Consider the following 16,254-nt stretch of genomic DNA (forward strand, 5'->3'; position numbering starts at 1 on the left):
CTTCTGTAACTACCAGTACTACTATTAAAACCACTACATCAACTGTTACTACTTCTGTAACTACCAGTACTACTATTAAAGCTACTACATCAACTGTTACTACTTCTGCTGCATCTGTTATGACGCTTACTGCTACAACAGTAGGCCTACTCGAATTTGGTAATCATAATAATGGCAAAAAGGAAGAAACACAATCACAGTAGAAACACGCACAAACGCACACGCGCACGTACGCACAAAAACCACACAGTTTTGGGAGATATAATACATGCACTAATAGAAAAAAGAAAAGAAAAAAACGTTTCCAAAAATGTCTTTGTGCAAAACATGGAATTAGAATAAAGCGAAACTCAAATAAACTGGAGGTATCTTGTGGCTATTTTGGGCAGCCGTTTGTTGACAGTTCTGTCTTGACTGTCCCATATTGACATAGAAGACGTGTCGCCACACCGGACGAACCAGGTTAGCATGCCTCAAACACCACAGACAACCTTACGTTAATCGTCTGCACTTAAAGAAGAAGAAGAAGAAGAAGAGAGAGAAAATCCCACCTGAAGTTGGTGTGACACTTCATCCCGCATTAGTGCATCAATAAACAGTGTGGCACCTCACATTTAATCTACCTGCAAGAAAACGGGGGTGGTGTTTGTGTGTGGAGAGGGGACGGGGGTCGCATACCATTTAAGAAATTTAATTAAAACTTTTGCAACCATCGTTTTTCTGAAAATTTCAGTTCCATTGCTTGGACGTTACCCTGCACTAGTTTCAACCTCTGATGTATACTGCATAACAACTGAATAGCAAATAAAAGTGTATTTGTTTATTGACAATGGATATATATATATATATATATTTATATATATATATATATATATATATATATATATATATATATATATATATATATATATATATATTGACACAAAATTCAATGTCATATATTGCTATCAATCAGAGCCACAGCTGTTATTTTACTCCGTAAACAAGTGACAGTGTACCTGAAATTTTGACAAGAACTAAATTTCGTTCTTGGTACAATGCAGTCTCCCTTATAAACAGACTATGACCAAAGGACCCTCGAGCTACATTCCAAACGACACTAACATACATTATAACACTACAGGTAATACCTTCCCAAGCCTTCTGCTGGTCACATTATTATAATCTCTACTAAGCAGAAAGAAATCCAGGGTACTGAGGGTATTACAGACTGGATTGTTGCGTCGTTTCTAAGTTCGGGAAGAGTGTGTGCGCCCTAGGAACCATCCCCTCCCGCACACCTCCAACAAAAGGACAAACGAACGAAATCTGTACTTTAATGTCCAGTTAAACTGGCCTACATTGTAAGTGGTTTGTATTGTACTCAAGTCTGTAGCTGGTCAGCCGTGACAGCCAATTGCGGTCCGACACCGTCCAGTTTAACGACAATACCTACCGATATCAAGTTACTATCGGGAACGCAATGGAACTGTTCAAATTTAACCGAGGCGACTTGTTTGTTCTCACAATATCGGTCGGGTGGATGTGTGTGTATCACTGCCTTAATTTCCTTTCATGTACAGGTCGTGACTTTAAAATACGATCTCTCTCTCTCTCTCTCTCTCTCTCTCTCTCTCTCTCTCTCTCTCTCTCTCTCTCTCTCTCTCTCTCTCTGGGGTGGGGGGTGGGGGGGGGGACGTAGCGTCCGTTTAATGCGCAGTCGTCTGGGATCGATCCCCGTCGGTGGACCTGTTGGGCTATTCCTCGCTCCAGCCAGTGCACCACGGCTGGTACATCAAAGACCGTGGTATGTGCTATCATGTTTGTGAGATGGTGCATAAAAAAAATATCCCTTGCTGGTAATCGAAAAGAGTAGCCCATGAAGTGGCGGCAGCGGGTTTCCTCTCTCAATATGTGTGTGGTCCTTAACCATATTATGCCCCACGTCATATAACCGTAAATAAAATGTGTTGAGTGCGTCGTTAAATAAAAACATGTCCTTCCTCCCCCCTCTCTCTCTCTCCTTTATCTCCGCCCTCTCTCTCTCTCTCTCTCTCTCTCTCTCTCTCTCTCTCTCTCTCTCTCTCTCTCTCTCTCTCTCTCTCTCTCTCTCTCTCATCCTGACATCGCCGTAAAGAAAACGAATAGGGAGTGATTAATTGCCATTTAAAATACTGTGTAACAGATAGTCAGTTGTTGACATCCACACGGTTACCAAGATCTTTAGCTATGTCCTTTCCGAGTTTACCTATCACCGTAAACTAAGTTAGTGACTCGTTCAAACGTACAAGATGAAACCTGACAAATCTGTCTCAATCCGGCTGACTGTTTAACACACGTGTGTCAGATGTCTTCTTGAAACAAGGGGCGGGACGTAGCCCAGTGGTAAAGCGCTCGTCTGATTCACGGTCCGACTAGAATCGACCCCCGTCGGTGGGGCCATTGGGCTATTTTGTGCACCACGACTGGTATATCAAAGGTAGGCATGGCGGAGCAGGGGGTGGGACTGAATCAGAAAGATTACTGGTAGTAAATCTTAAGGCATAAATGATTTTTACTTGTAGAATCTAGTTTTCACAATTTTACGGGGGAGCATAGGGCAACCCCTCTAGAAACTTTGTTTTGCGCCCTCTGTCACCCACCCCCACCCCCAATGTCTGCTTGCTACTGCCGTGCCAGAAAGGTCGTGGTATGAGCTATCCTGTCTGTGGGATGGTGCATATAAAAGATCCTTTAATTGCTACTAATGGGAAAATGTAGCAGGTTTCATCTGGGACTATATGTCTTTTGATTAAAGTTGATACCGTTTTATATAAGTTTCGCTTCCTGACTATAAAACAAACTTTAGCATCGCTCCTGAAGAATTTATAAGATGTACTTGTGACGCAAAAAAAAAGAAATGTCTGTCGCCAGAAGATTGGAGTTTATCCAAATACTGAGTACGCCAACACTGGGTTTTAAACGTGACTTCATCAAGGGCACGGCGTCTGCCTGGAATGTAAATATCGCAGGTCAGATGACGTGAGCTGCAGGTCAAAGAGCGGACAACGCCACGTCTCTTCTCGTTTGTTACTTATGTAATGCCGCCTTTTTGTTCTAGGCTCCAAGGTTGATTGGGGTGTGATGCCTATCAGCAAAATAACAAAAAAAAAAAAAAAAAAAAAAAAAAAAAAAAAAAAAAAAAAAAAAAAAAAAAAAAAAAAAAAAAAAAAAACTTCGCCCCACCTTATCCTACCAGACCCCCCAAATACCAGTGAGACACCCACAAAAAAGACCAAAAGAAAAAGAAGAGACAAAACAAAAGACAACAAAAAAGCCAAAAACAAACAAACCAACAACACAACAACAACAACAACAACAACAACAACAAAACAAAACACCCCACAAAACATCCCACCAAGAAACAACAATTAAACAAGAGGAACAATGCCCCAAAAAGCAACCAGTTTAAAACATTTTATAAAGAAAAGAAAAAGCCAATAATATATACATATATAAACGATTTGTGACATTAGTTGTATTCTCACATAAATGCAAGTGTGATAAAAAGTTAGTATTGGCTTAAAGGAGAGGGGTAGTGTTGGTGGTGGGGATGGTGTCAATAGAAAACAATGATTTGATAACGATATTAGCAATGACAATACAAGACTTTATTTACACTCGGGCCGTTACACAACGGCATAGGAGGACTATATACATAAACATTTTGTTATATACACGTGACAAGATGGTTGACAGTAAATACATTAATTACAATACATTCACAAACACATATACAAACACGTACAATCACGCACATCACTATATTATGTAATAATACAGATATTTACAGAAACCGCAGAAATTAGTCAAAAACCTTGAGAAAAGGTCATAGATAATTGAATTGTCTTTTGAAGAACCCCCAAAATTCCAGTCTATACTTAATGCATAGGCTCTTCAAAATCCAGGTGTGTGTGTGTGTGTGGGGGGGGGGGGGTGTATAGGGAGTGCCTAATTCCCACCATCGCCGTGTTCTAACATGCGTGAAACGGGTCGCGTGTAGAAAAGATACTCCCATAAACTTGGGCTATTTGTCGTGTCGTGAACTATAGCGTCCATAGCATTTCACATATAAAACGGACTAGTGTCTAGGTGCACCCTTCGTGGATATATAATACACAGACTGGGACCTTTAGTCCCTAACGCAATACGGTATTAATAGAGTTCAGTTATCGCCCGTTCGTGAACTCTTTTTAACCCGGAGAGCGGAGATAAGCTTCTTTTCATGGTCTTGGTCACTGCCAGACTATTGTCATTTTTGTCGCGTGGAAATGATAACAGTTTAAATATAATATTAATTAGGGCTCACAAATACCCCCCCCCCCCCCCCCAAAAAAAAAAAAAAAAAAAAAAATAATAATAAAAAAAATCAAATAAAAATCAAATTTTAAAACAATTAAAAAAATCATCCCCAACCCCAACCAAAACAACACTAAAACAAACAAACAAACAAATAATACAAGTAAAATAAACAATAAATGATTGGTTTTAAATACAATACTGTAAAAGTACTGTGATGGTTCGTAGAATCGATCTATCTCGATGAACTCATACGTCCTTCGTCTCAAGCAGCACCCCACCACTAGCACCTCATCAATCGTGGTATGTGCTGTCCTGTCTAAGCACACCGTGTACTGTATTCTATTACAGACTGCTGTTGTCAGTTAAAGGTTAATTTGTCACCAAAATACAGCGTTGTTCTCTATTGTTGGGGTAGTAAAATAATGGGTATTTAGGTATATATTTTTAATATGCCTACATCCAATCGTCTACACACACAAGCCATACCCATTCATTGTCATCAACTAGAGATTTAAAGGTTAACCTGTAATCAAAATTCAACGCTCTTCTGTGTGGCAGGAGTAGTAAAATTAATAGACCTTCAGATTATTTGTTTTAATATGCCTACATACATCTATGTTCACAACTACTCATACATTTCACTCTACTGCGGACAGTTACTTGTATTTAACCTGTCACCAAAATGCAACGTTGTTCTGTGTTGCTGGGGTAGTAAAATTAATACACCTATAGTTGTATGTTTAATTTAACTATGTACAGCCGTCTACAAATACACGGCCATTCATTGCATACATATTCAAACCGTTATCTTCATTTAAACGTTAACCGGACACCAAAATGCAACGTTATTCAATGTTGTTGGGGTAATAAAATTAATACACCTCTGGTTGTATTTTTAATTTAACTATGCAAAACCGTCTGCACATACATGCCCATGCATTGCGTTCAATCACGGACCGTTTATTTTCAATTAAACGTTACGTTAGCACAATACAACACTGTTCTCTTTTGCTGGGGTTGTGAAATGAATACACCTGTGGGTATATTTGTAATTTTCCTACGTACAACCATCTTCACACATGCCATGCATTGCATTCAACTAAAAACCGTTTATCTTAAATTAAACGTTAACCTGTCACAACAGCGCAACGCTGTTCCATGTTGCTGGGGTAGCACAATTAATACATTGTCGGTTAACGAAGGGTTAAACGAGTTCACAGGCAGTTTTTCTAGCGTTTCAAAGCCCACATAAGTAACACGCGAAGTCTTTGTTGAAAACGCCACCCTTTCATGCTGCGAGTTATCAGATTTGGAGAATAGCCTAACGGGTTTGAACTTTGAGACACAAAAGCTCAGCTCTACCGTCATAAATACCTGCTGAGGACAGTCGTGTTTGAAACGATACCTTCAATCTTTTTATTTTTATTTTTATAAATATGTCAAGACTTTGCTCACACACCCCTCCGAACGAAAGATATTTTATTTAGTTGGCTTTTCAGGGCCGTACCCTCCGGAGGGGGGGGGGGGGGGCAAGGGGCAGTTGCCCACCCCCGAGAAGCTCACGTTTTTTTTACTCCAGAAAATAGCATACACATCTCATTTGTTTATAAAAAGTAGTGCCCCCAACCCCTAGAATTTCGATCAGGTTACGGCCCTGCTTTTGTTATTATTTTATACGATATACATGTACATAATCACCTATATATTATCACTTTCCTGTCTCTGGGAAGTGAATATATAGAGGATACTCCCCGAGTGTCTTGTGATATCATAATTTAATAGCACGAGTTGATACTTTTATTAACGAGTGCTGATAAATTATGATATCTGTGATAAGACACGAGGTGGGGGGGATTCTTTTCATTTGCGACAGTTGTAAACAATGTCAGTAATGTGGGTTGAATGTCAACGGTAAACTCGTTAACTAGTAGAATTTGTGAAATGTTGCAGCCAAGTCTATTTTGTAAATATGAATATCCCGACCCTACCACAATCCCCAGTGTTAGTGTTTTTAATCTCTGTGTCCCTCTTTAGGTGACATATCAGATTATAACTATTATTTAGTAAAATTGTATGAACTTAAAGTAAAGTAGGGTTAGTGCATTTTAATCGTGGCTTTTTTTTTTTTAAAACCACCGATTCCATGGCTAGTGGAATTTTAAAAATATTCTAGAAGCCCCGATCTCTAAACCTCGCTTACAATAATAATGATTTGTGTATGTCACCCATAAACATAATCACCTTCACATCACCCATAAACATAATCACCTTCACATCACCCATAAACATAATCACCTTCACATCACCCATAAACATAATCACCTTCACATCATCCATAAACATAATCACCTTCACATCACCCGAAGACATGATCACATATAAACGATCTACGTCATTACCTGTAAAGTGAATTACTTCTATACGTCGTTACCTGTACTCCGAATTACCTGTACAAACCACCTGTACACACTATCACCTGTACAGCAACACCTGTCTAAACAGCTCAACCTGCCAGACAAGCAAGCACCAGGTAGATAGTGACACACGATAGGACACGTACGTGTTTGTGTTATTAAATAATGTCAGCGTGGACCTGTAGACACTCTTCATCTTTTCCGTTATCCCTGCGCTTGAGAATTTTAATTAAGGCTTAAAGAGAAATTGTGTGCCAATTATAGTTCTGAGGTTGGGTCCACGAAAGAAAAAAAACAGAGAGAATTGTTTTATTTAACGATGCACTCAGCACATTTTATTTACGGTTATATGGCGTCGGACATATGGTTAAGGACCACACAGATATTGAGAGGAAACCCGCTGTCGCCACTTTATGGGCTACTCTTTTTCGATTAGCAGCAAGGGATCTTTTATATGCACCGTCCCACAGACAAGTTAGCACATACCACGGCCTTTGATATACCAGTCGTCGTGCACTGGCTGGAACGAGAAATAGCCCAATGAGCCCACCGACGGGGATCGTCCCTTGACCGACCGCGCATCGTGCGAGCGCTTTACCACGGGGCTACAGCCCGCCCCGGAATTAAATTACATGGTGGACCTCTTTTCTGATTTGTTTTCTCAACCCTAACCAGTTCCCCACGGCTAGTATATCAAGGGCAGTGATATGTGCTGTCCTGTCTGTGTGAAATAATAAATATTCCTTGCTGATATTGGGAAAAGGTAGCAGGTTTCCTGTAGGACGCCATATACACCCCTTCCCCCCAACCCCTCAACAAAAAAACACACCCAAAAAAGAATAATAAAAAAAAGAATCCAATACAAAAAAATCAACAAGCTAACTTACAAAAACGTTTTTCTAATGTTTGTTCTTAAACCGAGCCCTTATAATTATATTCAACATAACATTGTCTGTATTTTCTCTCTCTGTGTCGTTTCAGTGCAAGTGCTATCATCGGCGGCTTCGCCTCGTGGTCCAAGCTCGTCTCCTCCAATGACGACGACTGGGCGGACAGGGTGAACCATGTGTACACCGTCCTCCTACTCGCGCTCTTCGCCATCTTCATCAGCGGCGGGCAGTACGTGGGCAACCCCATAGAATGCTGGACGCCTGCGCACTTCACGGGCGCCTTCGTAGCATACACGAAATCCTTCTGCTGGGTGAAGAACACCTACTACATCCCCATGGAGGACAGCATCCCCATCGAGCACCACAAGCGAGACTCGGAGGAGCTGACCTACTACCAGTGGGTGCCCATCATCCTGCTCTTCATGGCTTTCCTCTTCAAGGCTCCGTCCGTGCTGTGGAAGCTCTTCAACGGCAGCTCCGGCATCAATCTCGATAAGATAGTGAATATGACGATGGAGACTCAGCTTGGGTCCGCGACGAAGCGGGAGGAGACGATCAAACACATCGCGGCCTACATAGACAGGTGGCTGGAGGCGCACAGACAGTACTCGTTCAACATCCTTGTCCGGGTCAGACAGAGACTGTCCAAAGTCTGCTGCTTCATGTGCGCCAAGCGCGACGGGACCTACCTGACGGGGCTCTACATCTTCGTCAAGCTCATGTACGTCGTCAACGTCATCTGCCAGTTCTTCATCCTCAACGGATTCATGGGTAACTGGTACAACCTGTACGGCCTAGAGGTGATCGACGGTCTGTCCCGTGACGTAGCGTGGAGGGAGTCGAAGCGGTTCCCGAAGATCACCATGTGCGACTTCGACATTCGCCAGCTGCAGAACATACAGAGGTACACCGTGCAGTGCGTGCTTCCCATCAACCTCTTCAACGAGAAGATCTTCATCTTCCTCTGGTTCTGGTTCGTCTTCGTTTCCGTGGTTACCGTGGGCAATTTCTTCTTCTGGATCTGGCGCGCCCTATTCCGGGTGAACCGTGTGCGTTACGTGAAGAAGTACCTGAAGATGATGGACGAGATACGAGGGGAGGAGGACAAGAGGTTTGCGGTCAAGTTTTCCAACCAGTATCTGCGGGACGACGGGATCTTCGTCCTCCGTCTGATCGCCAAGAACTCGAACGACATTCTCCTCTCTGACTTGATGCGTCAGTTGTGGGTCACATACAAGAACAAACCGATGATTAGAAAGTCCATGGAGGACGATTACAACGAATCAGCGGCCTAGAAAGATGCTTTGATAGATTTGAATGAGCCAATCAGAGGGTGTTTTTTGTGCGACAGATTTGAATGAGCCAATCAGAGGGCCATTTGTGTAACAGAATTGAATGAAAGACCGCGTTTGTGACATAGGTGATCTCTGCCCAATCAAATAACTGATAACATTTTGTTGTTGTTGTTTTAATTGAAATGTGTGTAACCTAAGTCGACTGTAAAACTAGTTGTTTGTTGGTATGGTGCTTGGGACGTGATGTTTATTTTTATTTGTAAAAGATGCGACCGACTTTTACACACACACACACACACACACACACACACACACTAGTGAGTGTTCATTTTAGTGTGTAGGCGAGGTGTTGCAATGTGGAAGTTATACTGAAGTCATTCTGGTTTCGACAAGTCCATCGACCATTCATAACGAATCACAAAACAACATATAACCAGAATTATGCATCTTCACCGTTACAAGTTCGTGAGGTTTCGAAATGAACGTCAGTTTTTAGCCATTGCGGTTTGCGCGTGCAAGCCGCGAGATCACATGGTATGGATATTGAGGATGTAGATTTGTAATACAGAGCAAATGAACCATAACGAGGGCTGGCAACCGTAATATCTATTATTTTCACTGTTTGTGAAAATGAGTCGTCGACTATGACATACCTTTCTTTTTTAAAGGATTTTCTTTTCTTCTTTTGTTTTGTAATTTCATTTTCTTCCCATATTGGCTGGCTGGGTCGGTGTGGGTGTGGGGGTGAGTTGCATGGATAAAGTAGAAGTGATATAAAGCTATATAATTTGAAAAAAAATGAATGTTTAGATTGTTTTTCGTTTCTGATTTTTCTGAATTTCAAAATCACGACTTAGTACACATTCATTTCTGGTTGTTAGCCTTCGAAAATGTCGATGCTAAATTGTTTTATCCTGGTACTGAAGTACTGAAGTACTGAAGTACCAGGTCTGCTTTTGGTATACTCTTTTAATAATTTAATATTTAGGGTTTTTTAATCAATATATCTTTTTTATTTCCCTACCTTGTACAGTTAATCGGAGTGTTGGTATAAGTTTAACAGGTTTCAGCGCTAATTGCGAACTATAGATTGGAGATCACCTGAGTTCACATGTTTCGAAGAAAGTATTTCATTTTGGAGGAAACCGGACACAATGGTTTATTATGAAACTTTGCTTAAATATATCAAATTTTATATTAAAAGTTCGTCTTCCATTCCAATTGCTGCCTTATGCTTAAATTTATTCTTTTCTTTTTAACATTGTATTGCATCATAGCTATGCATATCATTATTATGATTGTAAAAATTATAAGAACGGACCGTGGAATTTGAAAGGAAACATAAAATAGACAGGCCACGACCTTAGTGGTATCCCGGGATATTTAACTACCGGAGTTCATTTAAGATTACAAGGGTTCTGATTCACAAATCTCTCTTAAGCTCGTTTAAGCTGTATCCTAACCGGCCGCGAGCGATGGCGAGCGATTATTTTATTTAATTACCACATAGGTCAACCGTTTATTTCTGTTGCCGTATCCTAACCGGCCGCGAGCGATTATTTTATTTAAATACCACAGAGGTCAACCGTTTATTTCTGTTGCCGTATCCTAACTGGACGCGTGCGACGAGATATGCTTATCCGTCGCGACGTACGCGTACGGTTAGGATACTGTGATTGAAATCAATGATTTCTAAAATTATCACTAGCGTTGCTTGCTGTTGGTTAGGATGCATCGTTCTTACAAGTATTTTTGTATTGCACACCAAGATCGGAAAGATTCGACAGTTTAGTGGATTAGACCCCAGATTCCCACAACCGGTAGCCTGTCGGGCTACATCAGTTTGTTCCCTCCTGCAAAGTAGTTCTACAATCAAAGCGAATGCTAAATGTTTACGTTTAAAATGGTACAAAATGTTTTGCACACAGAAATTTGAAACAAAAAAGGTAATGCTAAAGATGGCCCAACATTATGGCCAATCACATACATAGATAGTGTATCAGAAAAGAGTGACAACCTACCTGCTAAAGCGTCCCCTGTTTTAACCATAGTTATATATATATTTTTTTGTTTTTTAATTCCATACTGAAAACGCATAATGCTACTGATTATTAGATATTTTAAATACCACAACTTCGATTATCAAAACACTTTGTTTGGTAATGATTCCAGAATGAAAATAAGTCATATATTTATTTGCAGTTTATCGATGGCCAGTTTTAGATATTTAACACTGATGTATTTTATTTTATGATGCAATGTTTCCGCTTATATTGCATGCTTGTGTTTTCTGTCAATATTATACAGCCTTATTTACGTAACGTTATTTGGTTTGAATTTCATATTGTGAAATGATGTGTTTTTTGGTGTTGAGTTTAATCCGCTATCAGTTAGTTTAGTTAACTTGTCCGTTGTAGGATACATTCCTTATTTACGTATTCATCTTAGGAAATGTTCATTTCAAGCTGATATAATACATGTATATATTTGAAATGAAACGATAGCGAAAAATACATTGAATCAAACTATTTTAATTACCCACGGGGTTTATTGCAATGTATGCTTACTAATCAAAATATATGTGTGGTGCGTCATTTAATGTTATATTTAAGTGTTCTTATTGATAGACGGGGCTGCACAAAGAGTGGTATTGGGCGTGCAAGAAAATACGAAAACGTGTCCCTTTTATTTTAAATGTGCCTTTTAGGTCTCGCTACACCAAGTAACATCGAGCATGGTCAAAAGGTTGATACTTTCGTGACCGTATAAATTCGACCACTGGTTGATATATTGCATGCATCACCTTTTACCCACACATCTTAACACTGTCACCTATGCGATTGCATTTGGTATAGTCCAACCTGGCTAAGATGCTAAGACATTATTGTCCCTTGAGCCTTTTTACTGCTCCCCCCCCCCATCAATACCCCCCCCCCCCCCCCCCCCCCCCCCCCCCCCCCCCCCCAGTTATTTTACGCTAGACACATCTGGTAGATTTATTTTGTAATCAGATACTTGAAATTGTTTCATGTCTGTGCACGTGCTAGTCATGTTGTCTTCCAATATACATATGTGCCTTTCATAAATGATAGAGATAGGGAGGGATCAGGGGCGGAGAAGTTGCACCCAGACGCGAGTGCAGGAAATATAGCAGGACGCGATCTAAACTAGTCAGCGAGCGAATTTTATAGGGGGTCGAGTCAAGACAATTTACTTGAGCAGGGAATGGTTTCGACCCTCGACCCCCCCCCCCCCCCCACACGCTCCTGATCCCATCAAAATAATAAAACTAGTGCCTTTTTATATATTAATGTGCCTTGATGCGTTGTTTCCTTCTTGCCCCACCCTTAGTTATTTTCGGTTACGGCCCTGATAGTACTACTAGACATTCCAAAACAAGTTTACATGTGTGAATGGCTAAAACAAACAATTGTTATCTGTGCGAACACTGAGGGATTCAGTTTGTTAGCGTTGGGATGTACCGCCATTCATAACTCAATTGTGAGACCATCACTTTGATCCTGGTACGTTCTGGGTTCGCGTCCGGTGACCGGCTCCAACATCCCCACCCCCCTTTTTTGTTTTTGTTTTTACATTACAAAGGTCATGCCCCCAACTTCTGCCTTGATTGGTAGCTTCACGGCGATGACCTGGATGTAAAAGCTATTTCAACCAATGAAATTAATAGTAATGAAAATGGTGTCTTTATGACGGATATGTTAATTGCAAATGCGAATGCTTCGTAAATAAGTTATGGTTAAAAAAGTTATTTAAATTGCTTTTAAATATTTCTTTCTTTTTTTCTTTTGAGGATGATTAAGAATAGAATGCCACACAGGTGTCCATTTCATGTCATTTATTTTACAATTGGTTTAAAAAAGTATTTCGCTCATTTGATACGTTTTCAAACAGTTCGTTGTACGATGAATGGTATCTACTGACCGCTCATGTAGTACACGTATCTATATGTCTGATATTTTTGTATTTAATTATATATCTGCGACAATCGGTACTACGATTTTCAATGTTGACTGTTAGAATTGTACAGACAAATACATGCACTCCAATTGGACCCATCGATATTTGTTCAAGGACAGTAATTAATCAATTAAAGAATTGTATAATTTTACTCAATTCTGTAGGTTATTATGTAGATAATATTATGTAAATAAATGTGTATTATGCCAGAAATTAGTTGTGATATATAAAGCCATACTTGACACATCGAAACTTGGACATTTAAATTATGGTGATAGGATCATATTTGATGTTGACATTTGTAAAGTTCCTACGTTTGTATCGTTCGATTTTGTACTATATAAATAACGAAAAGTGCCGAAAATATCTATTGACCTTCAGCTAATTGTGTTGAGTGTTGGCGTCCAGTTATGTTTTCTCCTTCGACGTCATTCTTTAAAATTCCTTCGCCATTTTGTATAATGTAGGTCACGTTCAAATGTTGTCTTCGCCATTTTGTATAATGTAGGTCACGTTCAAATGTTGTCTTCGCCATATTGACCCTCGAAGACAGATTGCGTTGGTAATATGTGACGCCATCGACTGAAGTGGTATAAGCAGTGACCTACTTAGATATAAGCAGTGACCTACTTAGGTATAAGCAGTGATCTACTTAGGTATACTTACGCTACAAAATCACGCCTGGATAAACTTTTGTTTTTGATGCTGTAATTGGTTGATTTTTGTTTGCCATTAGTAAACTATGATAAACTTCAAATGACAAGGATACGCGAGTGTGGTTCTAGACATAGAGTAAGCATACTATGATAAACTTCAAATGACAAGGATACGCGAGTGTGGTTCTAGACATAGAGTAAGCATACTATGATAAACTTCAAATGACAAGGATACGCGAGTGTGGTTCTAGACATAGAGTAAGCATACTATGATAAACTTCAAATGACAAGGATACGCGAGTGTGGTTCTAGACATAGAGTAAGCATACTATGATGATGTTTTTTGCCTCCTTTTTTATGATTGGAATTTATTTATATTTTTGTTTCGTATAACTGTCCTAGTGACCCATCCATTCAGTGCTTTTATACTGACGTATTAATAATGATGTTTTGAAATATGTGTACATTCCGGCTGTCTCTTTACAATTTTACTATGACACTTGATTGACATATGTGCATATAGTAATGCCAAAATGAAAAAAAGAAAAAAGAAAGAAAATATGTACGTGAAATATGAAGAAAAGCCCACCTTACCAACATTTTCTTACATTGTTAAAGCTGATTTGTGTATTGTTGGCTACACATGATAGCTATAATTGTTGAATAGGATGCCAAGTTAACCGAATGGTGTGCCCAGGACAGCGTACTTGAGCATTAGTTGTATAGAAGCTAGAATATATGATAAATAAATATAGTCTGACGGGCCTGTAACATTCTGTGAAAGCAAACACTTTGCTAGAAGAAAAAAAGAAAAGAAAAGAAAAAGAAAGAAAGATAAAGAAATAGTAAAACTATCTTCATGTTTTTCATTCATTTGTTGATGATGGTTGTTTAGTGTAGGTTGTAGAGAACCTCGAAAATGTCTCTTTCTTCCTATTGCCTTTTTTTTTTAACAGATGCTTAATTTATATCAGATGTTACGTTTTAAACGATTTCTTGTGTGTCTTTCAAATTCACAATATGATACTATAAAATGACACTGACAATAAGCAAATAACAAACAAAGTAAATAAGTTATATTATAAAATGATAGAGTATCTACAATCTGGTATCTACAATTAATATTTTGTTGTTCCCATATTTTAAAATGTATTTAGATACTAAAATTGAAATTAAAGCAGGTACTATGTATTATTTTTCCCCAACTTTTTTAATTTTAATATTTTTTTTTTTTTTTTTTTTTAATAAAGTCTCGCCCCATGTCAGTGCTATTTTATAGTGTTGTTAAGTGTATTTTAACAATGAACGTATCTTCATGTAATCATCAAAAGGCGTCACGTCATTTCATTATCATCACGTGATGTCGAAATATATTTGATCACTTCATGCTTCCTTTGCGCATGCCTTAAAGGTGTATAGCTTGTTGGCGTGAAGTAAGTGATGTGTTCTAAAAGTTTGGTAAACAGTTCTTGTAACACTCCGTACAAATACATTGCGGGGTTGGGTGGGGTGGGGGTTACTAGGGATGTGTGTGTGTGTGGGGGGGGGGGGGATTTTGTGATTTAAATTTTATTTATTTATTTATTTATTTTTGCTGCATGTTTTCATGATTCTGCTTATTTTTTTTAATGATTTTTTTTTTTTTGGGGGGTGGGGGGGGGGTCGGGGCGATTCTGCAGGTGGAGAAGTGGGTTTTTCTTCTTCCATTTTTTTTTTTCGAATTAACAAACCATACTATTTTAGACTGCCTCAGGTCAGGTCAGGTCATAGGGTTTGACGTGCACATTCAGAACAAGCTGTTGTAGCGCACGCCTGTCATGGGCACAGGAGGAAAGGTGGGGAGGGAAAAGGAGGGACCGCCTGCACTGGCGGGTGCAAGGGAGCACCAGCAGTCCGATCAAGATCAGTAGCAGGCGGGGGTAGACTGCCTCCATCTCTCGTAGCTTTTAAATCACTAACCTGCCCAAACTTAAATCTCACACCAGAGTTTAGTTTTCTAGACTGACAGGGTCAAAATTACGAAGCCTGGTTTTGTAACACATGTATCTTTAGCATTGCCATTATACATAGTTACACGCCTGTAAAGCAAAAAAAAGGGCCTTGTAAATTTAGGGCATTCAATATTTCAAACCACACGAATCGATTTGCATTATTGCGATTATTCAAGAGCATTTTGCGGAGTGTTACACGAAGGGCTTGCCGATTGTTTTGTATGATGTGTGACTTAACATCTATTTATTTCTACTCATTACTCGTGTATATTTAGAAGCTAGGCTTTTCGACTCGGTCTGTGATCGGTATCAGAATTTATCACTCTAATCAAGATTTCTCTCATTTTTACAGGTGTAGGTTTTAATGTTCTATTCATAAACGAACGAATGGTTGTATTCTTGGGTAATAAAAGTTCACACACAAAATGTTTTGTTGTTTGTATTTTATGATTATTTTTGGGGTAATAGTTTTATATCATTTTTTCGTAGACCGGTAAAAATACACCAGGGTAGAAAGGTGCCAAAAGGTGGGTTGCGTAGGGTGGGGGTGGGGCACACACACACACACACACACACACACATACATATATATATATATATATATTATATATATATATATATATATATATATATATATATATATATATATATATATATATATATACATACATACATGCAAAAATATATTTTAAAAAACATTGCTACTTGTA

General features: G+C 39.2%; 1 protein-coding gene across 1 annotated transcript in view; it reads left to right on the forward strand.

Annotated features, from left to right (window-relative positions):
* LOC121387393 (innexin unc-9-like) overlaps positions 1-15,970 on the forward strand; it is a 38,508-nt gene extending 22,538 nt beyond the window's left edge. The window contains exon 2 of the mRNA XM_041518496.1: positions 7,716-15,970. Within this exon, the coding sequence (XP_041374430.1) occupies positions 7,716-8,919 (1,204 nt within the window). The 3' untranslated portion in view covers positions 8,920-15,970. The remainder of the gene's footprint in view (positions 1-7,715) is intronic.
* Positions 15,971-16,254: the final 284 nt, after the last annotated feature.

This window comes from Gigantopelta aegis, chromosome 13 (genome assembly GCF_016097555.1).
Source record: "Gigantopelta aegis isolate Gae_Host chromosome 13, Gae_host_genome, whole genome shotgun sequence".
NCBI classification, from domain to species: Eukaryota; Metazoa; Mollusca; class Gastropoda; order Neomphalida; family Peltospiridae; genus Gigantopelta; species Gigantopelta aegis.